This window comes from Rattus rattus, chromosome 8 (assembly GCF_011064425.1).
Source record: "Rattus rattus isolate New Zealand chromosome 8, Rrattus_CSIRO_v1, whole genome shotgun sequence".
NCBI lineage: Eukaryota > Metazoa > Chordata > Mammalia > Rodentia > Muridae > Rattus > Rattus rattus.
In genome coordinates, this window is record NC_046161.1 from 81,646,381 (window position 1) to 81,671,750 (window position 25,370).

At 40.6% G+C, this 25,370-nt stretch overlaps 1 protein-coding gene across 2 annotated transcripts; it reads left to right on the forward strand.

Moving 5' to 3' along the window:
- The first annotated feature begins 650 nt into the window (after window positions 1–650).
- Ankrd34c (ankyrin repeat domain 34C) lies at window positions 651–21,507 on the forward strand. Of its 2 annotated transcripts, XM_032910835.1 has the most exons (3): window positions 651–844; window positions 9,266–9,502; window positions 17,411–21,507. In XM_032910835.1, the coding sequence occupies exon 3, from the start codon at window positions 17,453–17,455 to the stop codon at window positions 19,055–19,057; it is 1,605 nt and encodes a 534-aa protein (XP_032766726.1). In that variant the 5' UTR covers window positions 651–844; window positions 9,266–9,502; window positions 17,411–17,452; the 3' UTR covers window positions 19,058–21,507. The 2 variants fall into 2 exon arrangements, with proteins under 2 accessions (XP_032766726.1, XP_032766725.1); XM_032910834.1 differs by lacking the exon at window positions 651–844 and having other exon boundaries at window positions 9,101–9,502.
- The last annotated feature ends 3,863 nt before the right edge of the window (window positions 21,508–25,370 follow it).

Consider the following 25,370-nt stretch of genomic DNA (forward strand, 5'->3'; position numbering starts at 1 on the left):
ATCTGTTCCTCCCAGATCCACACTTTCTCCCTTTCTACCCAACTTTGTGTCCTTTCTCTCCCATCAAGTTTAATTTGTGTTCTCCTCTGTTGGCCATCTTTTACTTTGATATTCTTTTCATTGCTGTGTAAGAGCTTTCTAATTTCATGCAACCTTATTTCTCAGTTCTTGTCATCATTTCCTGAAGTGGAAATTTATAGTTTCTTTGGAGGCTCAGTTGTGTCATGTGATTTTTTTTTTCTGGAAACTGTCTTATGAGAGGATGTTTTTGCTGAAGTAGACATGTGGGAGGATGTCTTGCTAAGAATAGACATGTGGTGGTTTTCTGGAGGCAGACTGGAAAAGAGGCATGTGGTGTTTCGATAGAGCAGATTCTTGAAAGAATATATGATGTTTGGAAGGGGTATAAATATAGTCCACAGACAGTGGATGATGATGGGTGGTATTAGTACACCTTGCCATTATTTGCTGGTCATCTGTGGGCTTGGCTGGTGCTGGTCTTTGTTGATGATGCTGGGCGGTACTGGTATGCCTTACCATCTTACCATTCTTTGTTGGTTATCATTTGTTGTGACTTCATAAAGAGAAATTCACCAAAAACTTTCTGGTGGTGTTCCAGCAGCTTCTTGCCACTGCCTTGGGCTCTGGCCGATTGGCAGAGCCTTGCTGTTTCTTCTGGATTGACCCGCTGTTGCTGATTCATGAATGATCCTTGCGAGTCCTGCTGTTGCTGATTCGTGAATGGTGTTTGCGAGTGGGTCCAGCTGCCGCTGCTTCACGTGAACTGAACTGCTGTTATCCTGGCAACGCAGATTGGATTTGCTCCAAAGAAATTTCTAAACAGGTCCACATCCTCCTTTCTCTATTAACCTTTCCTTTCCACTACCTCTGGTGGGCGGTGGGCTAGAAGGGAGGTTAAAACATTTAAGAACCCTTATTAAAAGTAGATTTTGAAAAATCTAAGCTCATAATTTCCTGAGGGATTAGGGTCTTCCTCAGAAAATTCTTGAATATACCTGTATCTTGAAGTGTTTTACTTGTTTTTCCTTTAGGGTTTCAGATTTTATATTAAAGTCTTCAATTGCTCTTCATAGAGTAAGAAATAGGAGCTAGATCACTTATCTACATGAGAACATCTTTCTTCCTTAGTATGGTTTATCGAAGAAGCCATTTTTTTTTCCTCAAATATATATTATTGGCATAGTTTTCAAAAAATCAGGTGGGTATGATTGTGGAGTTTGTTTCTGAGTTCTCTATACCATTCCATTGATCTACATGTCTATTTTTCTGTCAATTCCATGATGTTTTCGTTACTATTGTTCTATGGTATGACTTGAAGTCAGGTATGGTGACCTCTTTAGCATTGTTCTCTTTGTTCTGGATTGCTTTCATTATATGTCTTTTGTGCTTTTACATGAACTTGAGGGATTTTATAGTTCTGTGAAGAATACCATTGGAATTTTGATGGAAGTTACAATGAATCTGCAGATGACTTTGGCAATATACCATGTTTATGATATTAATTCTGTCAATTGGGCTGGAGAGATGGCTCAACAGTTAAAAGCACTGACTGCTCTTCCAGAGGTCCTAAGTTCAAATCCCAGCAACCACCTGGTGGCTCACAACCATCTGTAATGAGATCTAATGCCCTCTTCTGGTGTGTCTGAAGACAGCTACAGTGTACTTATATATAATAAATTAATAAATCTTTAAAAATAAAAATAAAATAAATAAACAAATCTTAAAAAAATTCTGTCAATCATGAGCTTGGGAGGTCTTTCCATCTCTTTGTGTCTTAGTTAAAATTTTTAGTTTTTTAGAAAGCTTGAATTTTTTTCTTTTGGTTGTTATTTTACTTAAAAAAAGGTGTTGTGAAAGGAATTGTTTTCCAATTTCTTTCTCAGCAAGTTTGTTATTGGCATACAGAAAAGCTTATGGTATTTTTAAATGTTGATTTTTTTTGGTATCTTACTACTTTGCTGAAAATATTCATCAGAACTAAGAGTTCCTTGGGTAGAATTTTTAAGAGAATCTTCTCTAGTGCTATCTTAGTGGTCACAGAGGAAGGTTTTTTTTTCTTGTTCTAATTAGAAAGGATAGTTTTACTGGATATAAAATATGTTAGCAGTTTTTATTCCGATGGATAGAAGATAAGTTAGCAGTTGCTATCCTGATGACTTGATTTGGAGCTTCTCTTAATGATCATATTCTTTCTTCGTTTTGTATGTGTAGTGATTCAATTGTGATATGATGTGACAGAGAAATTCCTTTCTGGTCTTGTCTGTTTAGTGCTCTAAATATCTTCTATATCTGGATGATCATCGCTTTCCTTAGATTTGGGAAAATGTCTGCCATAATTTTGTGGTGTATGTTGCCACGGTTTTGTTGAATGTTTCTTATGGTTTTTATCTTGAAATTCTTCTTCTTATATGTGTAGGGTTCATACTTTTAAACTTTTTATGATGCCTCATAGATCTCTTAGGTTTCTTTTGTGCTTTCTTATTATTTTATCTTTGTTACAGAACGCTTTACTTAACATCTTAAATTAAGCATCTATGTTATGCTAAGAATGTTTTAATTTATCTTGTCTTCGAGTCCTAGTATTTTATCTTCCATTTGATTAATTGTACTGACGAGGATTCCATTTTATTTTATTTTATTTTTGAGATAATTTCTGATATTTTAGTTTGGTTCTTTTTATTATCTCTGCTCTTGAAGTCTACTCTCATATCTTATTTTGACTTCTTAGTCAGGTCCGCTGTTCGTATTCTCTTTGCATTCATTGAGAACTTCATTTGTGCTTTCTTATTCCCTTGAACATTCCCATTGTCATTCATTTTGAGTTGTCTAGGATTTCATCTAATTCAATTCAATTATTTTCAGTGCAGTCATGTTGCTTTGGGCTTTCATGTTTCTTGTGTTTGAGATTTGTGTATCTGGGATTAGATTCTCAGTTGAGTAATTTTTTAATAACCCATGTTCTTTTGGCGGACATAACCACAAAGCTCAACTCGAACTAGGCTTCGGGTGGGTTGAAGTGTTAGTGTCTCCCCGTGGACTAAAGATATAACCCAGAAGGTAGATTCCCATACTGGTCCAGGGCACCAGGCTCAGTCTCCAATAATACACCGAGAGTAAACTACTATCTGAAGAAAAAACACAACTGATAGTTAGGCACATTATGAAAACACAGCAGTAGTCAATTACACACAAGTGCCATTTCAGCTCCAATACTCGTTTTGATAGTAAAGAAAAAAAAAACTCAGATATACTGTATATGCTACAATATGAGTTACTGGACTTACATAAACCAATGCCTATGTTTGGGAGGGTGAGGGAAGAAAATCTTTAACTTTAGGCCAGTCTGAGTTCATTTTAAAAGCCTATGCAGAAAAATGTAAAGGAAAATAACGGTGTAAGAGACAAAGCTGTTTCACTAAATTGGCACTGGGCCTTATATATTAGAAGCATAAAAGAAAAGGAAAGAGTCCGATGGAGGTGCTGAGTCTGCATATAGTTTCTGGGGTGGTTTTGTGGATAATGATTTCCAACCATCTCTCTGGTTTGTGGACGCTTATCAATCATCTGGGCTATGAGCAAAAGTGCTTGCTGCACAAACCTGATAACTGAGTTTGAACCTTGAATCCTATGTGGAAGGAGAGTACTTGATCTAAAAAGTTGTCTTCTGACATCCACAATGCATGTGGCATGCACACACACACACACACACACACACACACACACACACACACACACACAGAGTGAGAAAGAGATGCATGTGCATCTCTAAAGTATGTAAGTATGTAAGTAAATACATAAATAATTTATTTAATTTATATATATATATACATCTCAAATAGCTTAATGATGTATCTAAATGTCTTAGAAGAATAAGACCAGTCCAAAGCCATGGAAAACAATAAATGATAAATAGTAAATAACACATATTTATACTTTATATTCATACTATATATGATAAGATAAATTAATGAAATGGAGACACAAACAACAAAATCTATTGTCAATCAAACAAAGAGTTGATTCTTTGAAGAAAAAGAAGAAACCACCTAGCCAAAGTAGTGAAAAGGAAGGATGGCAAGACTCAAATTAATAAAATTAGAGATGAGAAAAGGGAGGTTAAGTACAGTGCATTGGGATCCAGATGATCATTGAGCAATGTTTTAGGAATTTGTATTTCCCTAAACTAGAAAATCTAGCATGCATGGATTCCTAGATGCATATGATCTATCAAAACCAAACAAACACAATATGAACAACCTAAATAGATTCATGACAGGCAAATTTGTTGATAGCAACAAAAAGTCTCCCAACAAATAAAAACCTAGGACCAGCTAGAGTCACTGAGAAATTCTACCAACCCTCTAAGGAAGAGCCAACGGCAACCTTCCCCCAACTGTCTCATGGTCTACAAGAGAAGAGACTTTCCAAGACCCACTATATCACACTTCATTACGGTAGTGCTCAAACTGACGAAGAACATGACAAAAAACTACAATTACAAATTAAAACTACAATTCAACTTCCCAGTGAACAAAATTACAAACATTTGAAACAAAACTCTTGGAAACACGTTAAGAGGATCGTGTACCAAAACAAAATTTCTTCCTTCCGAGGATGGAAGAATACTGAATATATACAAATCAATCAATATAATAAAACAAATAAACAGAATCAAAGACAGAAATCACATGAGAGCCTCAAAACACAGAAAAGGTTTCTGGCAAAGTTCTCTATTCTTTCACATTGAAAGTCCAGAGGAAACCAAGGCTAAAAGAAACATATTTTGACATAATAAAATTTTATAATAAATATAGTAATAAAAATTAGGCACAAGAAACTTATAGGCAAGATTGTAGTAGCTGGGAGAAAAAACTGAAATAATTTTCTCTAAAATCTGGACAAGGCAAGGGTGTTGGCTCTCTCCACTCTTGTTTAGTTTGCTCAACATCTTAGTAGAACAATAAGAGAAATAAACAGGGAGGATACAAATAGGAAATGACGAAGTAAAATCACCTCTGTAGATGACGTTATTCTACATTTAAACTATTCTAGCAATTCCACCAGAAAACCCATAGGTTTAATAAACAATTTGAGCAAAATATCAGGATTCGAAATCAACATACTGAAAGCATACTGGAGAGATGGCTCAGTGCTTGAGAGCACTGAATTCCCAGCATCCTCATGGGTGCTCATAACCCTCTGTGAACTCCAGTCCCCAAATGGCCCTCAAAGGCACTTCACATGCAAAACATTAAAATCAGAAGAAGGGAAGGGAAGGGGAAGAAAGGAAAAGGAAGGGGTGGAAAAGAGAAAGGAAAAGGAGGAAGAGGAAAGGAGAAGAAAAAAGGAAGGAAGAAAGGGAAGGGATGGAAAGAGAAGAAGAAGCAGCAGCAGCTAAGTCATCAGCTTTTCTGAATGCCAGTAATGAACATACTAAGAAAGACATCAAGAAAATGATACCATCCATAGCACCCTTAAATTTTTCTAGGAATTGGGCCAGTGAGATAGCTCAGGGAGTAGGACACTTACTGCAAAGTCTGACAACCTGAGTTCATCCACGGATCCTCATGGTAGAATGAGAGAACACATTTCTCTGACGCCTACACGTGCTGTACAAACATACATGCAGAATAAATAAATGTTTAAAACGTTATGTAAGAATGATATCTATAATAAAAACTTTAAGACACTGAAGAAATTGAAGAAGACCTTAGAAGACAGAAAGACCTTCCTTGCTCTTGGGTTGGCAGAATTCATATGGTGAAATGGCTGTATCACTTAAAGAAGTCTGTAGATTCACTGAAACTCTAACAGCATCTGAAACAGCAGTCGGAAAGTTTATAGTGAAACACCTCAAATAGTCAAAACAATCCTGAGCAGAAAGAGTAGTGGTAGCTGCATCACAAGACATACTCATTAATTATATTACAGAGCCACAGTAAGCATCGTGGCACAAAACTAGACACATATAACAGTGGAATAGAATGGATGACCAGAAATAAACTTACACAGCCATGGGCACCAAATCCTTGAGAAAGGAGTTGAAACAGCATAGGAAAAAAAGATGCAACAAATTGTGCTGGAGAAAGAAGGACATCCATGTAGAAAAGAGTGAGATGCGATCTAGATCATTCATCCTGTAGAAAAGTCAATTCAAAGTGTCTTCTAAAATCTAAAATTATAAAACTTCTAGAGGAAAGCAGGCATGACATGTCAAGATATAGATAGGCACAGTCCATAGGGCTCAAATAGCACATAGGGGAAAAAAATAAAAATTGACAGACCTAGTGGTCTAATGCTTTTGGCTGGATGAGACCAGCAATATAGATTATTGGAATTTTATTGCTTTTATTAGTAATTAATTTTGAGGCATTGTTATTGTAGTTGTAATTAATCAAGAGGGTCCGGTACAAAGGGTTCTTGTGTAAGGGAGTGGCTGCCTTATTTTCTGACAAGCAGACTTAAAGTCATTTGCAAAGAGCCTTTGCTTTATACTGACACGTATGACATTGACAGCATAGAATAGAACACACATACATACACATGGGAGAGAGGGAGGGAGGAGGAGGGAGGAGAGGGAGGAGGAGGAGAGGGAGAAGGAGGGGAGAGAGAGAGAGAGAGAGAGAGAGAGAGAGAGAGAGAGAGAGAGAGAGAGAGAGAGAGAGAGAGAGAGAGAGGTGGAAAAAAGTGACTACACAAACTTTTATGGGGGGTGAGGGGATTCCATAAACAGAACTCAAGTATTTTCAGCAGGTCCCATCTGTAAAAGCAGACAATATGTTTGTCTTGTTCATAACTGAATCTGGGCATGCCAAAGAGGGCAAATGAGGTTATTACATCCCAGATTCAGTGATTTTTTTTTGCAAGAAATATCCTTGGGTACTATTTTAAAAAAAATTGTTGAAAAATATTAATAGATTAAATACTAACAGAAATACTGTCACGTACATAGACACAGTAATTTACCTATTTTGCACAACAGGAAACTGGGGCATGAAGAAATTCAGTGGTTTTGTTTTTTTCACCAGAGATCTCATTGTTAGTAAGAATAGGACTGGGATTCCTATGCAGGCAGTTTGTCTCCACGATATGTGTTCTTATCAATATGCTACTGACTTATGGTGCTTAACAAAAAAATAAAGGATACATTTATACACATAACATACAATGCCACTTTTCATCGAAACTTAGGGAAAATACTTATTGAATATTTTTGAAATGGTCATATAAGTAGACTGTAAAATAGAAACTATGTAAACCATATAATTCAATGACAGCAAAATAACATTAGTTACAAGTAGCAAAGACAATGTGTGAGTACATGACATTAGTGACAATGAAAGGGGACAAAAGATCCAGTTCAAAGATGAGTAATTATGAAAGAACAATTTGTAACTAAAACTACAATTTGAAAACATGAAGGACATGGTCTATTTTTTTCTAAGCAAATACACACTACTCAAAATTGACTCAACCAAGGTAAAAATAAGGATCATCTGTCCTTTTAAAATCCATGAAGCACAGATGGTTTTTGAGGGTCACCTAAGGAGCTCTCAATGAATAGATAACCATGTTAATAATCGAAATATCCCTGAGGGGAAAACTGGAATGTTGACAAAATCATCTTTTTAGGTTGGTATCACTCAATGAACTATCAACTATCTCTAACCCACACAATTTTATTAATAGGAGTGGAATAAACTACCCTTACATAAAGAAACAGTCTGAATGCAGCAGTGTGCTTGCACAAAAAGGACAGACTACACAAGGAGAGTCTGCAGACCCCAGTCCAACCCCTAACCCTACAGCAGCCTGCCAGGGGCAGGATATTAAATTAGGGGAGAGAGGAATGGGTTTTTCAGAAGTGGTGTGGCACAGTTGGCTCCTAACCTCTGGCAGATCCTCCTTGCCTTACTCCTTTGCACAAATAGCTACAAACCACGGAAACACTTAGGGAAAGAAACATTGTTGAAACTCTGGGGTAGAAAGCAAGATGGGACATGTATAGGAGTGACTATACAAACCTTTGCTGTGCGGAAGGGACTCCATAAACAGAACCTAAGTCATTAAAAATCATGGGGGCTGAATGGAAACTTCCATGTATAGTACTGTGGGACCACCGACTAATAAAGGCACAGTAGGAAATAATATTGACACATTTAAAAGATCAGTAAAACTGATATCCATCTAGCAAGTTTGGTTTTAAAATAAGTTGCCAATAGAAAGTAGTAGGAAAGCAAAGAGGATTTTTTTGGAACAGTGTCAGAGACATACAGATAGACAGACAGACAGACTAAAATGGCAAGGCAACACTTTGAAACTTTGTGCTGGAAGACTGACCATATAAATGAGATAATTTTCAAGGAATATAGAAATTGCTAAAATTGACTCAAGAAGTAGGACATTTTGGGGTAGGATAAATAAATGCTATGTGTGCGTGTATATTTAGAACAAATTTTAACTTACCTCTGGGAAGCTGACTAGTGGGAAAAGGATGCTACAGGGCTCAGAGGAAGGAGGCAACCACTTCCTGAGACGGCATTCTGCTTTGAATGATATGCAGTAGCCATGAATTAATTTAGTTAAAAGATAACACAAATCGTTAGTGATGACTCCATGGGAAGCCATAGAAGTGGAAGGTGGATTAAAGGTTGGAGTTGATGCAATCCAGAAGTAGCCATGTGGGAGCCATCATAAAAAAATCAGATTCTCACATTGTGGACTGTCATCCTGAGATCTCGAGGAGTTAATCAAGGAAATCTGAAATAGGCAGAACCAAAGGAAGAGCAAAGCAGACGGGAGTTTGTATTCCTAGCGGTGGCACTTTGGAAAAGTCCGTTCAAATCCCCAAGGTCTACACTCTCCACATGCGCAAGTACACCAGGGGCTCTAAGGCTCCTGCCAAGTTGTTGAGCAAGTCTGACTCCAACTAGAACGGGGGACAAGGGGGCGGGGCAGCGGCTCCTTTCCGCACAGGGGCAGGTAGGCACCTCCCCCACCCCCACTGCCCCCCTCCTCCCAGCGTCCTCACTCACACCCACCCACACAGCCCTCTCTGTTCCCGGCTGGAGAGACTTTCTCGGGCGCCAGCGGGCAGCAGTGGAGCCAGCCAGCAGAAGCCAAGCTGCAGGACTGGGCTGCGCAGAACCTCTGCAGCTAGAAGCTGCAAGCCTGGGGATCATCTCTCCTTTCTTTAATACTTCTTTCTCTTATTAAACATTTCTCTCTCCTTGGCCGCCGCAAGTTGGAAGAGCAGGGTGATTCGAATAATTGGCACAGAGGTTTCATTTGTGGCCCTTGGAGAAATTCTGAGCAAGTCATTCAACGGCATCCACGGCATCCACGAGGACAGGGTTAGTTCAGCTTCTGGCTCCGCTTGAGACAGGCAGAGCCCTCTTGGAGCCAACCTGAAGCCGCAGGAGGAGGTGCTGTGGAAGTGATGGCAGCATCCAAGTTCTGGACCAAGCCTCTGGGTAAGCAGGTAAGCATCCCCAATGGGTAAGTGCACCTCAAGGACTTTCTGCTGATCACCTAGATGAGACTAGAGTCTCTCCAGAAGTAAGTCTGCGTTTTTTTAGCCAGGGAAGGAGGCGGGGTTGGTAAGAGAGAGCCTGCTTTTATCACAGGAAATTGTGGGAGACTGGAATGGAAGGATTTAATGTAAAAATATATGTATTTGCATTAACGCGTGGGGATGACATGCGTAGGAGCCAGGGACTTTCGTAGGAAATGGTTGCAGATTGGGGCTGGCTGTTAGGCGTCTGGATTTTTACAGGAACTAAAACCAGAGCAAAGCCTTACGTTTTTGCACAAGCCTGTGAGGAGTGGGCAATGGCAAGGTGTGATTCTGAAAATGCGCACAAAATCGTAGAGTCTATGTGTCTGAGAATTTCTGAGAAGTGATGGGAGGAGCATTTATAGCTCTGACTTCAATTGACTCCCCCACCCCCACCCATATTCAGTCCTCAGAAAGGTGTCCAAAGACACTGATAGCAATGGACGCCCATACCTCAGGCACAGCCGCACCCCGGATTTCAGCACTTCGGACAGAGCCCTCTCCTCCCTCCCGTCCTGCAACTTTGAGCCGTAGGCTCGGTTCAGCCCCTCCTCAGCTACCTCTCCGTGGTGGGCGGTGACTCCGTGGGTTTGGCGAGACAGGACTCTTGAACCGCAAAGACAAATATTTGTGAAGTTCAGTTTTTTTTTTTTTTTAAATCGGCTTCTAACTGCTTCCTGTGACTACAGAAGGAAGGGGCGGAGTGCAAAGGTATCCTTCTAAGGTTCTGCAAACGCTGCTGCAGCTAAACGAAGTGGCTTCCTCACTTTGGGAGGGTGTATCCAAACTTTCCCAAGTACTTATCTTTCATAAGTCGCTTGCCATGTGCCAACACCCGGTGCCAAACGCTCTATATAGATTGCATAATTTTATATACCACAGTAGTTCTATTTGTATGCTATTTTTATTCCCATTTTTTCAGACAAGAAAAAGCTGAAGCAAGAGTGACTAAGAGGCTTGTCCAAGTTTATACAAAAGGGACTGTTACAGCAGACTGAATCTTAAACTCCACCCTAGCCTGCACACGTGGGACCATGAACCTGAGCCTAATTCTCTTTGTGAAACAGCTCTGAACTGGGGGGTTCGAGGGGACAGAGCCAGATCAGAGTTGAAGCACTGTCTATGCCTTTGGACAAAGTTACTGTGTGTGTTTGAATTAAGGATCAGTGTTTGGGGCTGCAGCTTAGTTGGTAGGATGTTTGCCCAGCATGCTAAAAGCCCTGGGTAAGACCCTCAGAATCTGTAAAACCAGGCATGGAGGCTGCATGACTGCAATCTAATACTCTGGAGGGGAAGGTGGAGGACCAGAAGTTCAAGACCATCCTCCTTTACATGTGATGTTTGAGGATACATTGAGATATATAAGATCCTGTTTCAAAAATATGTAAATAATGAATTTAAAATGTTAACATTAGGATAGTGATTCCCTGGCAGAAACTCTCTCCCTCTCCCTCTCTCCCTCCCTCCCTCTCTCCCTCCCTCCCTCTCTCTCCCTCTCCCTCTCCCCCCCTCCCTCCCTCCTCTCTCTCTCCCTTCTCCCCTTCTCTCTCTCTCTCTCTCTCTCTCTCTCTCTCTCTCTCTCTCTCTCTCTCTCTCTCTCTCCGTTGAACTTTAATTGTGTTGGTGGAATTAAAGAAAGGATCAGGTAGGCGAAAAGCCACAAGGCAGTAACTTGCACATACTATTATACTGGGTTCAGAGCAGGCAGGGAGTCCATGAAAGGATGCTAGACAAGAATAATTCAGTGTAATAACCATTTAGGATTTTTAAAGCAGAACTTCTTGCAGGACATTCACGTATTACCTATCATTTGATCCTTAAAACAACACTGTAAAGTAGGTGGGGCTTGGGGTTACTCTACTCATTTGGCAGAAGGACACTTGGTCTGAATTCCAATTCATTATGTCCCTACCTAGCAACAGAGCTGAAAATTTAAACAGCTCTTTGCCATCTTTGTTTTGCAGCCCTCCTGCCTTGGAGTTTGGCAATTTCAGCACTGAACATATTTAGACAGATAGTGACTTCTAACATGTGACTTCTAAACTACCTTTGAATCAACTTAATAAATGCATATTAATTATATTCCCCTTTGGTTCAAATGATCTCAAAACAATCTTTAAAAAGTCGCCAGATGCCAGGCTTATTATATTCAGTAGTAGTTGAAAAAGTAGAGGGAAACAAGATGGAACTATAACCAGAAACAAATGACTATAAAATGTTTATTAGAAAGTCCTGGAAGCATGCTTTGGGTCAGTAAGAGCAAAATCTACTTAAGCCTTTTCAGTAAGGCATTCGTAATTGTGAAGATATTCACAAATAGTCTATAGACCTTTCTCTTTTGCATGATGATGTCTCTCAGATTATTGAAGTCTCTGCTTATGTGACAAATGGGGGACGATAACTGAAAATGTGTTGAACCTGAGACTGAAGAGAGTAGCCACGTAGTGAATGATACTATGACATTAAATCTTTACCAAAGTAATTGCTAGTTACATAATTTATGATAGCTCATGTGACCATAGGCATGTTAAACTTTCTGGGGGGAGAAGCCTCTGCATTTATTGTTTTATTTGAGACTTCTAACAGTGGTCAGTGGTCAGTGGTCAGGAAGAGAAATGGCAAAGCAACGGCATGAAGGCCTTTTGCTTTTGTGCAAACCTCTGACTCTATATGACCCAGATAAGTAAAACAATGTATGAATGATAATAGTTGTAAGACTATAGAGAACTATAGGGTTTTCTTATGCTGAGCAACAAGTAGTCCTTCTTAACATATTCAAATACAATAATTAAAATATGCTGAAGAGATGGCTCAGCAGCTTAGAACACATGTTCTTGCAGAGGACCCAGGTTCTAATCTCAGACCCTACATGCCTCACATCCATTCCAGACCCTCTTCTGACCTTCTTAGGTACTTGGCATGTGCATGGTATACAGACCCACATTCAAGCAAAACTTAAAAGGTCCTGCCAGTCAAACAGGGCATGGCTGTGGACCACACCACTCTCAGGCCTTTAATTTGTGGACATGGTCTGAAATACTCAAACCAAAGACTTAGAAAGATGTGGTAATAAATGATTCTAGTTCAAAGAGAAAATGCCTCAAAGCCTGTCATTTTTAGTTCCTACTTTTAAATCATGAAGATTGAACAAGATGATGCTTCTAAGCTTACAAGGGACATAAGACTTCTATAGTTTTAAGGACAACAAAATAGCAAAGAGACTTCAAGACAAAGATGGTGCACACTTTCCCGTTGTCATGCCAACCAAACAGTCCATGAGTTAACTTTTGGACGATGTGATATTTAGTTTTCAGCATTTCCTTTGCTGCCCCTGATGCCTTGAAAATCATGTTAGTCATCATAGTTACGTTAAATAAGTTAAAGTCTAAAGGATCTTTGAGAGGTGTGTGTAGTGGGCAGGTCAGGAGACATGGTCTCCATGTCAGGAGTCCATAGTCTGGATGTTCTGGGAACATCAGAGATCTTTCTGTCTCTGCCTCTCCAGCACTGGGTTGCTAAGAGGGTTCTACCACACCCTTCTTTTTCACAGGAGTTCTGGGTCTCAAATCCAGGTCCTCATGTTTGCAAGGCAAGTGCTTTACTGACCCAGCAAGGGGTGTTGTGTTAAAGATAAAATAACGGCTAATGGGGCAGCCAAGGCGATAGGATTTCACAATTCAAAGGATGTATCAGCTGTTTCCAGTGAGACATGCAAGTTTAAAGACCCCGGTAAGGTGTCCCGTCTTCCCACCATTAGGTCTATGTGAGGCACAATAGAAGACAAATTTCAAATTAAAAAAAACATCCTAGGTTTTGGTTGGGTCTCCCATCAAATGCAACTCTGGCCAGTTCTGCCTTCCTGGCTTATCCCCAGTTTAACTCAGCCTCAGCCTCTGTAATGTGGTAACCCTGATTCTCTTTGCTCCACAGGCTCTTACAGGGCCTCCCAGGCTTCCAATCCATCCCTACCCTCTCAGCAGTGATTATGACACCTTTCCCTTTCTCCACTCTGACACTTCCCCAAAACCAGCATTTACTTGGAGGACAACGGTCTAAAGGGTGTTGCTGGTCCCAGTAGTTAGCTCACCACCAATGCCTGTGCCCCTGTACTCCTGACCACTACCACAAGGCTCTCTAAGTTCCTGCTACCCTAGGTGTAATGTCTTCCATATTTTGTTTCAAGAAACTTCCATCCCCCCTTTCAAGGGCTTTCCCAATGGTGTATTCGATAACGGTCCTTTCCTAATCTCTACCCTTATCTCCTCATGGTATTCATCTCCCCCTGCTGTAATTGGTCCTCTATTCTTGGAATCACTATTCCAAACTGCAATTATTTTACCTAGAGGCCGAGGACATGGACTTTGAGGTGAGACTGCTGGATTCGAATTCTAACGCTGCAACCTGTTACTTAAGTGATTTTAGATAAGTGGCTTTATGCCCGTGATGATGCCCAGTTTAAAATTCAACTTAAGAGAGGGATAATATTACTGTCCACCTCGTGTTTTTGCTGATTAAGTGGCGATGCCCAAAAATATTGTCACTATTCAGAACATTTCTTGGTATATGTCAAGCAGAACATTAAAATTATTATTATCTTTCTTCTAAATTGTAAGTTCCTGTATCCCATGATCTCTTTATCCTTCGTGTCTGATGTGAGTATACAGACTACGCTTGGTGATGAGTAAACGCACAAATAAGCAGATATCACTGATACTTTAGTCAAGACTTAATTATAAATATCAGAAATTTTAACTACACAGTCAGAGACAAAAATAATACTAACTGAAAGTCTTCTACAGTGCCTTTTCTTGTACTCTAAAGGCAAAAATGAAACAAAACAACCCCCCCCAAAACAACAACAACAAAAAAAACAACCAAACAACCAAACAAAAAACCTCAGAAGAGAGAATTCTCTCTTTACAAGAGAATTTTGTTTACCACAAGTATCACCCTAGGCATGGGATGACTGAGTCAGACTGGAGGTTTTAATTTAGTATAGTGGTAGCTATTTATAACTCAGCAGGTTCATGATGGACTCTGACTTCCTGAGTCCTTTCGGTTACTATCCTGTGCAACATTGAGTGGTACCTTGTGATTTGATTTGATTTTCTTTGAGTAGTAAATGAGGCTGAGTACCTTTGGTGATCATGTAAAGCTCATGGGTCATTTGTGTATCCTCTTTCGGAGGAAGTGATTTGGAGGAGTTCTTTATATAGTCTAGATATGAGTCATTGTAATTTTACTCAACTTTCCCTCCTGGATCTTGATTGATTTTTCTCTTGATTACAAAGGAAGTAGCATTCAGGCTGATGTTTGGAGGATGATGAGCAATTAAAGAAGAGCAGGGAGTCCTTATAGTTAGAGACAAGAGCAGTGCCAGGAGGGGGGAAAGTGGGCATATTTAAGAAACAGTGACATTTTAAGATAGGCAGAAAGCAAGAAGAGCAGGCATTGCGGGGGATGATTCTGGAAGGTGAGCTGGGGTCAGAGGATGAAGGGCTTCTGTGATGAAATGAGGAGATGTGTTTTCATTAGTTAATGCTTGGAAATTATGCTTTTGGTCTCTAGAGCATGGAGTCTAAGAAGTTTATTGAATGTTGAATAATTCAAGGCTTTAACATAGCCATCATAGGTTATCACCACTAAGGAGATCTTTATAATAGCAGGAGAGTGAGAGAGAAACACACACACACACACACACACACACACACACACACACACAGTGGGGGGACTGAGGAAGGAGATAAAGATCAGTAGGGTCTTAAAGGGAAGGGAGATGAGATGAGGAAGGAGATGAAGATATAGCCATGTTGATATATCAGCCTTTCATAGAAACATATAAGCACAATGGCAGGGCGTTAGACTTGGTGTCTTCTGGATGATGCATCTGAAGCCGTGGGAATGCACCGACACAGGGAGATATAGACACAGCTGTTGCTGCTGTTACTTTTAAAGGAGAGAGCTTTCAGCAGTTAGGATAGATGAATGAAATCTCTTCCTTTGAATGTAGTACAGTGCGGTAGTGATGGTGATGGTGATGGTGATGGTGATGGTGATGGTGATGGTGATGGTGATGGTGATGGTGATGATGTGTGTCCACATTGTGTGCATGACTGCAGAGAGGACATAGGTCAATCTCGGGTGTTATTCCTAAGGAGACATCCACTTTTCTTTGAGACAAGCTGTCTCACTAGGGCCTGAGGCTCACCAATTAGGCTGGGATGGCTGGCCACCAAGCCTTGGAGATCCTTCTGTTGTTAGCTCCCCATTTCTAGGATTACAAGTGTGCTTTACCATGTCCATCTTTTTAAATGGGTTATGGTGATTGAATTCAGGGCGTCCTGCTTGTATGATTGAGACTTATATGACTGATGAATTAAAGCTTTTTTTAAATGTGCATCTATGTTTCAACTTCAGCCTAGAAAGTTCTACTTTCTAATTCCATAAACAAACAAACAAACAACAAATGAACAAACAAACCAGAAGCTGAGAAGCCATTGCTTTGAGTGGTACCAGAAGAGAAAGAATGCTGTGGGTCAAAAGGAGGAAACCACAGATCACCAGTTCAGTAGGAGCTGGATACCCAGAATGTCCATGTGGAGAGGTCATTCTCGCAGACATTAGTTAGTGTAATTGGTACCCATAGGCTGGCTAGGGCATAGGGCATGCCCATCCCTCCCTAGCTGTAAAATGCATCTCAAGCACCCAGTGTGGAAGTTCTGAGTCCATGGACTAGTTAATTCATATGAAGGGAAAAAGACCGAAAACTTGGTTGTGACAAACTTTAGTGGAGGAAACCTTTTCTGTGTGAACAAAATTCAACACTGGTATCCATTCTCTGCCTATAGCATTTCAACAAGAAGGATGGCATGGTGGGAGCTACTGTAAATTAGGCAAATGAGAATTCTGATGTCTGCTGGGAAAGTGACAGTTATAGAGACTTTATATATTTGTTGCAGCTTCCTTTCGATGATCATACTGATACATATTTGTTTTAGGAACACAACAAAAAGAAAGAGAATGAATCCCTTCCTAGGCTTATTATTACCTAAAACAATGGTCAACATGTTGGTGTATTTTCTATGAGCTTTTCCGATGCACATCAATAACAATGCCTTTAATAATTATTTGTGAAGCAGACTACTCATTATATGTGAGTCACTGCTAAATGCCAAGGATCCAACAGTGAAAAATAAAACAGATATGAATGTTTATTTCCTAAGGGAACTTAGATTTTTAGATTTGTGTTAACAGAGAGTATAGTCAACACAACCATCTCTTGCATTTTAAAAAATAGTTACTGTGTGCTCGACACTTTGCTAATTGATTTCCATATGGCCAGGTGGTTGTGTGTTTGTGTGTGTTTTACTAATAAGTTTTAGACCTATTCATTTTATTTTATGTGTGTGAGTGTTTTGCCTTCATGTGTGTATCTGTATCAGGCGTGTGCCTGGTTCCCATGGAAGCCAGAGGGAATCGGGCTCCCTGGAACTGGATTTATGGATTACTATGAGCCACCAAATAGGTTCTGGGATTCAAACCAGGGTCCTCTGAAAAAAGTAACACATGCTCTTAACCACCGAGCCAATGCTCCAGCCCCTGGCTGGGTGTTTTGTATATACTATCTGAAGAACTCTTCAGAATAGGACGTAAGTTACTCTATCTACCACCCCCATTATTGATGAGGAAACTCACCCATAGGCATTAGATAACCTAGTTCAGACAACACAGGTAGGCATAGGGCTGGGACATGACGGTACCTAGACTTTGAAATAATCATGCTGCATAGAAATAGCAGTACATTAATGCTTTTCCTTCTTCTTCTCTTGCTAGGTCTGACTACCCCTGTGGCTCAGAGATCCTGTGATAGCCACCATGATGGATGATGACACTGAGTTGAGGACTGATGGAAACTCTCTCTTAAAAGCTGTGTGGCTAGGGAGGCTTCGGTTGACCAGACTCCTCTTAGAAGGAGGAGCTTACATCAATGAAAGCAATGACAAAGGAGAAACAGCTCTCATGGTGGCATGCATTACCAAACACGTGGACCAGCAAAGCATTAGCAAGTCTAAGATGGTGAAATATCTGTTGGACAACAGGGCAGACCCCAATATCCAGGATAAGTCTGGTAAGACTGCGCTCATCCATGCTTGCATCAGAAGGGCTGGGGGAGAAGTGGTGTCCTTACTGCTGGAGAATGGAGCAGACCCCAGTCTTGAGGATCGAACCGGGGCCTCGGCTCTGGTTTATGCAATAAACGCAGATGACAAGGATGCACTGAAGCATCTCCTTGATGCCTGCAAAGCCAAAGGTAAGGAAGTAATTATTATAACAACAGACAAATCATCGTCAGGTACCAAAACCACCAAGCAGTATCTCAATGTCCCTCCATCACCAAAGGTGGAAGATAGACAGTCGCCACCACTGTGTGCAACTCCTTCTGACGTTGAACTAAAGGCTTCTGGCCTGAGTTCTCCACCCAGTGAGAAGGATGATGACTTCTTCATCCTACAGACAGGACACCAAAGTGGCTGTAGTACTTCTAAGGTCCTTAACGAGCCTGGATCACCCACCAGGAAAGTGTCTAGCCTCAAAAGGGCCCGTCTGCCTCAACTGAAGCGACTCCAGTCTGAACCCTGGGGCTTGATTGCGCCCTCTGTGCTGGCTGCTGCTGCACGCCAGGATGAAACCCATGGCACAAGCACAGACAATGAGGTCATCAGGAGTATCAATGACCTGTCCTTCCCCAAAAGGGGACCCCTCTCCAGAGCCAACAGCATTGACAGTAAAGACCCTACTATGTTCCCCACAGTCCAGGAACAAGTTCTGAAGGTTTCATCTTCAACACCAGCTTCCTGGAAAGCAGCTTATGAGAAAGGCCAGGCTCCCCACCCACGCCTGACCAGGAGAGGAACGCTTCCTGTTGACCAAGAGAAGGGTGGGATGTGTCCACCAGGACCCTCAACTCTGAAAGATACAGCATCTCTCAAGCTGTTGGAAAATGACCTCTATGACTTAGACATACAGCCAGGGGGTGACCCACCCAACTCTATGTCCCTTGAGTCAGGCAAAGGACCTTTAGATAGAAAGAAGCTCAACAGCTCCCACTTGTCCCTTTTCCATGGCTCCCGAGAGTCCCTGGATGCTGTACCAAGCACATCTCCCAGTTCAGTTCGACGCAGGCCACCTCATCTTCTAGAAAGAAGAGGTTCTGGAACTCTCTTACTAGACCGCATTGCTCACACGAGGCCTGGCTTTCTGCCCCCTTTAAATGTGAATTTGAACCCACCTATCCCAGATATTAGAGCCAGCAACAAACCAGCTTCCCCACTTGCTAGTGGCTTAAAATCTATGGTTCCTGTTGCTCCAAATTCACCAAAGAGAGTTGACTTGAGAAGTAAAAAGAAACTCCTTCGAAGGCATTCTATGCAGATTGAGCAGATGAAGCAGCTGTCCGACTTTGAAGAAATCATGGCCTAGAACTCTTTAAAAACAGCTCCCTGGAGCTTAATGTATAGAATAAGGAAGAAACCTAATCTAGAGCAACACATTCCCATAGTCCCCCTTCACCCCAATCATGATGTGTGGCAACATCAGAAAACATGGTGACTGGGTGTAAGCTCACTTCTGAGTCAAACCCAACGGTCATTTCAGAGTGTCGTTTCTGAGATGACCCCTGGGTGTGGCTGCTGTTGCTCTTGTTGTGCATATTAAAAAGAGCTCAGGTTAACTGGGTTTTGGAGATGAAGTTACAGGAATAAAATATATTCCCCAAAGGAAATACACATGCGTAGTTGGAAAGTAACCATGCAATTTTAATGGTTAGTATTTTCTGTCAGAAAAGCAGAGAACATAGATTTAAAACATGAGGTTGTATTTGGAATATTCCATTTGTAGTCTATAAAGTGCCTAAAAAGAAAAGGAAGTTTTTATATTTTCTGGAATGTGGAAAAATTCAAAACACCCCAAACTACTATATCTAAACACCTGGGTTCTTTATGATGAAGGAGAAGCAAAATGTTCCCTTGTAGAAGAGGTTTTAGCATGTAAGTCCCACCTCTCTCTGCGCTGTGAGCATTGCCAAGAAATAGGGACCATTCAGATTCCTTACTAATGTGTTTTATTCATATACTAATCTGGATGTGCCATGTCCAGATACCCAAATACCACATTTATGGTATTATGGCTCTCCTCTGATGTGCCACAGCAGTTGGTAACTCAGAGATGAGCCTTCTTTGAGAAATAAAGCCAGAGACATCAGAAAGACTCCATGATAAAACTGTGTAGAGCACCCCCTTAGGAAAAACCACCCATAATTAAGTTGAACTCAGACATGATATAATTGACCCAATCAACCTTTACAAATATCTCCTGATTATATGGAAAACAGTTTGGGGAGATTTATGGAAAGCATAATGATAAACAACCATGAAATGTGTGCAGATTAAGCACTGCAGGGCGTGGTTCTCCAGCTGGATGCAGCACGAACTAGTTCTATTTTTTAAGCCTAAACATTTAACGGAGGGGGTGCAAACCATCATTCGTCTTCAATGATCTGAGTCATTTTAGAGCAAGCTGGTTTCTTTACCTGCATCGTCTAGGTGATGGAGGACTTATATAAAGAAAGGACCTCTATAGTTCTTTCAAGGCATGAGCAAAACCCACAGAAGAGGAGGTCTTAGCACATTTGGCGCAATGGAGACACACTCTTAAGTGAGAAGATTCCTGACCTTCCCCCATTTATTTTTCCTCCCATGCTGTGACGGTGCATTTTTTCGGTGGTTAAGAAGCTGAGGTGTTTCCGCAGATAGCATCATGCAGAGAAAGAATCAGGCTTTGGGTCTCATTTTCTAGTATTTGATTGTAGGGAAGTAGCAATATTACCTCAAGTTTCCATTTCATCAGCTGTGAAAGGAGATTCACAACGTCCATGAAGTTGTGCTTAGGATTAAATAATGAAGCATACAGAAGTGTCAGATTATGTGTCTGGCATGGGTACAAATCATTAGATAATAAGTAGCTACTCTTTAAGGTATTTCTTGAGATCCTGGTAATCTCAAAAATCTGCAGCAGTAACTGACACCCAATACAAAACACTCAAGCTTAGATAAAAGATTCCAGTGTCTCCATGAGACCCTCAGTGATTCTATAAATATCAATTCCTAAAAACCCATTTATCACATAAAACAATTGCCACAAAAACTCTGGTTTTATCTCTTGCATATCTCTATAAGATAATATGATGGAAATTTATCTACACATTTCAAAATATTGTTAGTAATATTTATAAACAAAATGAAATGCTTATTTTTTAAAATGAATTTCTTTAAGATGACTGCCTACTGGATATTAGAGCTTTTGGCTCACTGGGCTGGTCACTGTTTGGGGTGTATGCCCTAGGCATTGTGGAATGAATAACAGTATCCTGACACTGCTTAATGCATGACAGTCTGACACACACACCCAATGATGACAACCAGAAAAACTCTAGATGTGTCCAGATGTCTTCTGGCTGATGCCCACCACTGTTCTTAATAAATACAGTATATAATAGAAATATGCCATGCCATTTGAGAATAACAAAGCAAATTGGTTCAGAATTCTTAGCAATGCACACCAACAGGAGTATTAGAGGTTTTGTACTTTGCAGGAAAGGAATCGTATTAGAAGCAAGGTATACTAAGTGGAGAAGGTCAGGGGCTGCATGAACTTGGTTTAGTGTGAAAACCCTTTAAGTTTTCCAGAACCGTATAGTAGTTCTCACCAAGTAGACATGATAACAGGCAAATAACAGCTCTGAATTCATTAAAGAGAAAAATCCTAGAAATAACCACTGGTTTCATCACACACACACACACACACACACACACACACACACACACACACACACACACCACAGCACATTTCAAGTACACTTTAAGCTATTATTCATGCTAATTGGAATTAACCTCTGCTGGTTTTATCTAGCTTGGAGAATATGAGGACACTACGTGAGAAATTTTCCATAGTTTTAGCTAAGATTGGGAAGCCTCATTTGTCCTAAGTAGTAACTATGCTACATTCGTGTTAGTTAGCGTAGGTGAAATGCCAAATGAGAAATCGCTCATTCAGAGTAGTCAGCCCATTACACAAAGACATAAGGTCAGATATGTTCATGCTGGTGTCGGCCAGCTGTGACCTTTCCATCAGCCTTTCTCTAGATAGTCACCAGGACAGCAGCTTATCTCATCACTTCCTGGTGATGTGTGAGTCAAGTGAGACTGTCCTAAGCTAGCATGATATCCAAGTTACTGCATCACTGGTCATGCCTGAATAAGTAATCTTGTTCATGTCAATGAACTTCACACAAACGCTTTCAAAAAAATGTTTCAAATCCATACATGCTTTCTAGTCAGGTTAGCATTTCCCTTTGGAATCTAGTCACTCTAGACATCAGCTTCAAACTTTGGTTTTGACAATCTATCCACTTAAGTGTCTGGATTGTTCCTAAATACAACTTAGAAAGTGAACCTGAAGTTTAAAGTCTAGAACTTTGGTTTAATTTCTAGACATTCCAAAGCCTTGGTTTCTGTTCTGCTTTGTTTTGTTTTTAAGACAAATTACTATCGATTCTATTAGAACTTTGTCAGTAGATGGTACCTTGCCTTTGCAGGTTGTGTGTGACCTTCGATAGCACCTTGCACATGCAGGTTGTATGTAACCTTCGTGTTTTGTGTATGTTGGTGCTTCTGAGGTAGCCTACACTGCCTGACTAGTTCTCTGCAGTGCTATGTTCCTAGTCTCAAGCAGATGATTGTGCAAACATATATCCAAGTCCGTGCCATGAAACCATTTAGATGTTTCTAAGATGTCAATAAAAGATATATTACCATCCTTCAATGCAAATGACTTTTCACTTTCTTTTTCCTCAGAGACATTTCAAGAGTAAGTATTATCTCTGTACATTTTATTTCTTATCTTTTAAAGACAGACTCTCACTATGTTTGACTGGTACATGGTGTTGAAGATGATATTGCCAGGATCTTCCAGCAATGTTAACTTCAGCAGATCCTCAATATTTTACAATCTCACAATCTGAAAAACAAACTTTAAGTTTTGTGAACATTATGGCTGGTTTCTCTCCTGTGAGAGAAGAATTCAATTGATGAGAATGTGCGTTGCTACTTTCGAAGATAAAGACTTGTCCTTGTTGCTTAGGACTCTCAGGATTGCTTGCATCCCCGCAGGGATGGTAGCACAGACTTATAGTCACTGCATACTCCTTCCTGGGTTCTGTAAGCCTTTTTTCTGTTAGCTTTCAAGATTAGGCAGAAGTATAAAATGAACTACTTGTGATATTTCCCTTGTCCTGTAAATATTAGTGTTCGGAAACTCTCTAGACATTGCTAGACTTTGTCATGATTACCATCCATGACACAAAATAAAGTTAGTCAACAAATGGAGGGTGGGAAGAGGAAGCTCTGTATGTTACATTATTTCTATAATGACATATGGTGGGAATTTATCTAAATCCTTAAAAGGGTTGTTAGTAATATTTATAAAGAAAACAAAATGCTTACTAAAATTTTATTCCTTTAAGGCAAGCAAATACTGGATCTCAGACTAGTTTTAACCTGTCTTTTCTCCAGTTCTGCACTGGGTAAAGGGAACCAGAAAGAGAAATTATGGGAGACAGGCCTGGAGAAGGAGAAAATCCTGGGGGATGTAGAAGCAGCACTGAGGATCAAGGCTACACTGGCTCACCATGGAGGCAGGGTGCGTTCCTGAGACTGATTAAAAGCTTGGGACCCAAATAGAAGCTTGGGTCCAATGGATGCAAACTGCTTCTTTCCAGAGTGAAACTGTAGAGAGAAATGGCTACATAGTTCAGCTTGATGGGAAGACATCTCTGATGGGTAATCTTGATTGTCAATTTGATGAGAATATGAAGAGATTAATAAGGTTCATCTTTAGGTATGTCTGTGAGGACTTTTCCAGGAAGGGTCAAACAGAGACAAGCTGCCCTGAATGTGGGTGGTACCATTCCCATAGGCTTTGGCCAAGGAGACAAGATGAGGTAAAAGGCGATACCCTGATGTGACTGCTGGGCTCCACCCTGCCCTGCCCAGTGATGGACTGCAATCTCAAAAACTATGGGTCAAAACAATTTCCTCTTCCCTTAACTGGTTTTCTCAGATATTTGGTCATCGTGACCTAGGCAATCCCTCCAAAGAGACTTTCATCTCAGATGACTCTAAGCTGGGTCAAGTTGACAATTAAAGCTGATTAGGAGAGCATAGAAATATGGGATCTTTATTTATTGCTTAAATTGCCAGATAAAGAATGGACCTGAGGAAATAAAAGTAAGTAAATGCTGCCGCAGAGTCTGTCTGAGAGCTTTCATGGAGCTTCTTAGCAGAATGTGAGAATGTGACAATGTCAGCGTGTGTGTGTGTGTGTGTGTGTGTGTGTGTGTGTGTGTGTGTGTGTGTGTGTGTGTGTTGGGGGGGCATGAGAAATATCTGAGAGAAGCAATTTAGAGGGGGGAAAAGTAATTTCGGCTAGTGTTTTCACTGTATGGCTGACTGGCTCCATTATTTTGAATGTGATGAGACACAGCAGCTTGGTGGGGAGCAAAACTGTTCACCTTGTGGGACACCACAGCATGGTGGGGAGCAAGTGGTGGAGCACAGCTGCCTACTTTGTAGCAGCCAGGATGCAGAGAGGAACGGGAGTGGACTATGCATAACATATTCCCTTCAAAGGCATGTCACCCAACAACCGACTTCCTCTAGATAGTCCTCACCCCCTAAACTTTCCACCACCTCTAAATAGCTTCAGCAGCTGAGGAGCAAGCTTCCAACACATGAAGCTTCTCAGGGGAGCACTTTACATCCAATCTGTGACAACAATCCTATGGACCAAACCCAGAAGATTGGCTGTGGAAGCCATTCGTAAATCATAGAGATACATTTTAGTGGCAGCTACTTGGGAAAAAAAAAGGTATTCCATTTCAACTGCACAGTCTCTAACCCCGTCTTCACTGCATTGCCAGCTAGTTAGCTGCCCACTGAATTTGATTCCTCCTTTCTCCTCCTTCCTGTAAGATCCTAATAAGTTTGTTCATGCAGCCAGCCTATTTCCTAAGAGCTACTTTGACTGAGAGAAGCTGAACCCATCTCCTAAGAGGAAAGTTCTGGTTGGGATGAATTCCTCATGGTTGCTACAGGATCCAGCATAAACCACAGGTCACGTGGCTTTTCCTTTGTCAGTGCTTTGGATCAGAGATGAAGAGTCCATAGCTTAAACCAGACCAGCTTCCCCAAAGAAGAGGACTTTTGTTCTGTGCATGAGGGAATGGTCTTTTAAATTCCTTTTAGCAGTCATAATTAATAAATTATATTGTCTTACACAGATTTTTTTGGTTGGTTTGATAAATTTCATTTGACAATACATGAACAGAGTCCAAGGGTAAATCCAACAATATGGAGGAGGGTAATGCTAAGAGAAAAGGAAGGGAGAGGAGAGGAGCAGAAAGAGGAGGTGAGAGGAGAGAAAGGAGGAGGGTTGATAGGAGAGAAAAGAAATGGGTCCAAAGCCCAGAGTCCATATCATTTCCAAGATTTATGCTATGTGAGAGAATGTATTCTTGAATTATATAATATAGGATCACTATCAGTGTAATATAGAGTTCAAATATAGATGAGTTCATACATAGTCTCTTTTATTCAATTACATTTCATGGGTGTATTTGTCTCCCAACACCTGTATCACAGCATACTATTCTAGGGTTTTGATTCACTTTTAAAAATCA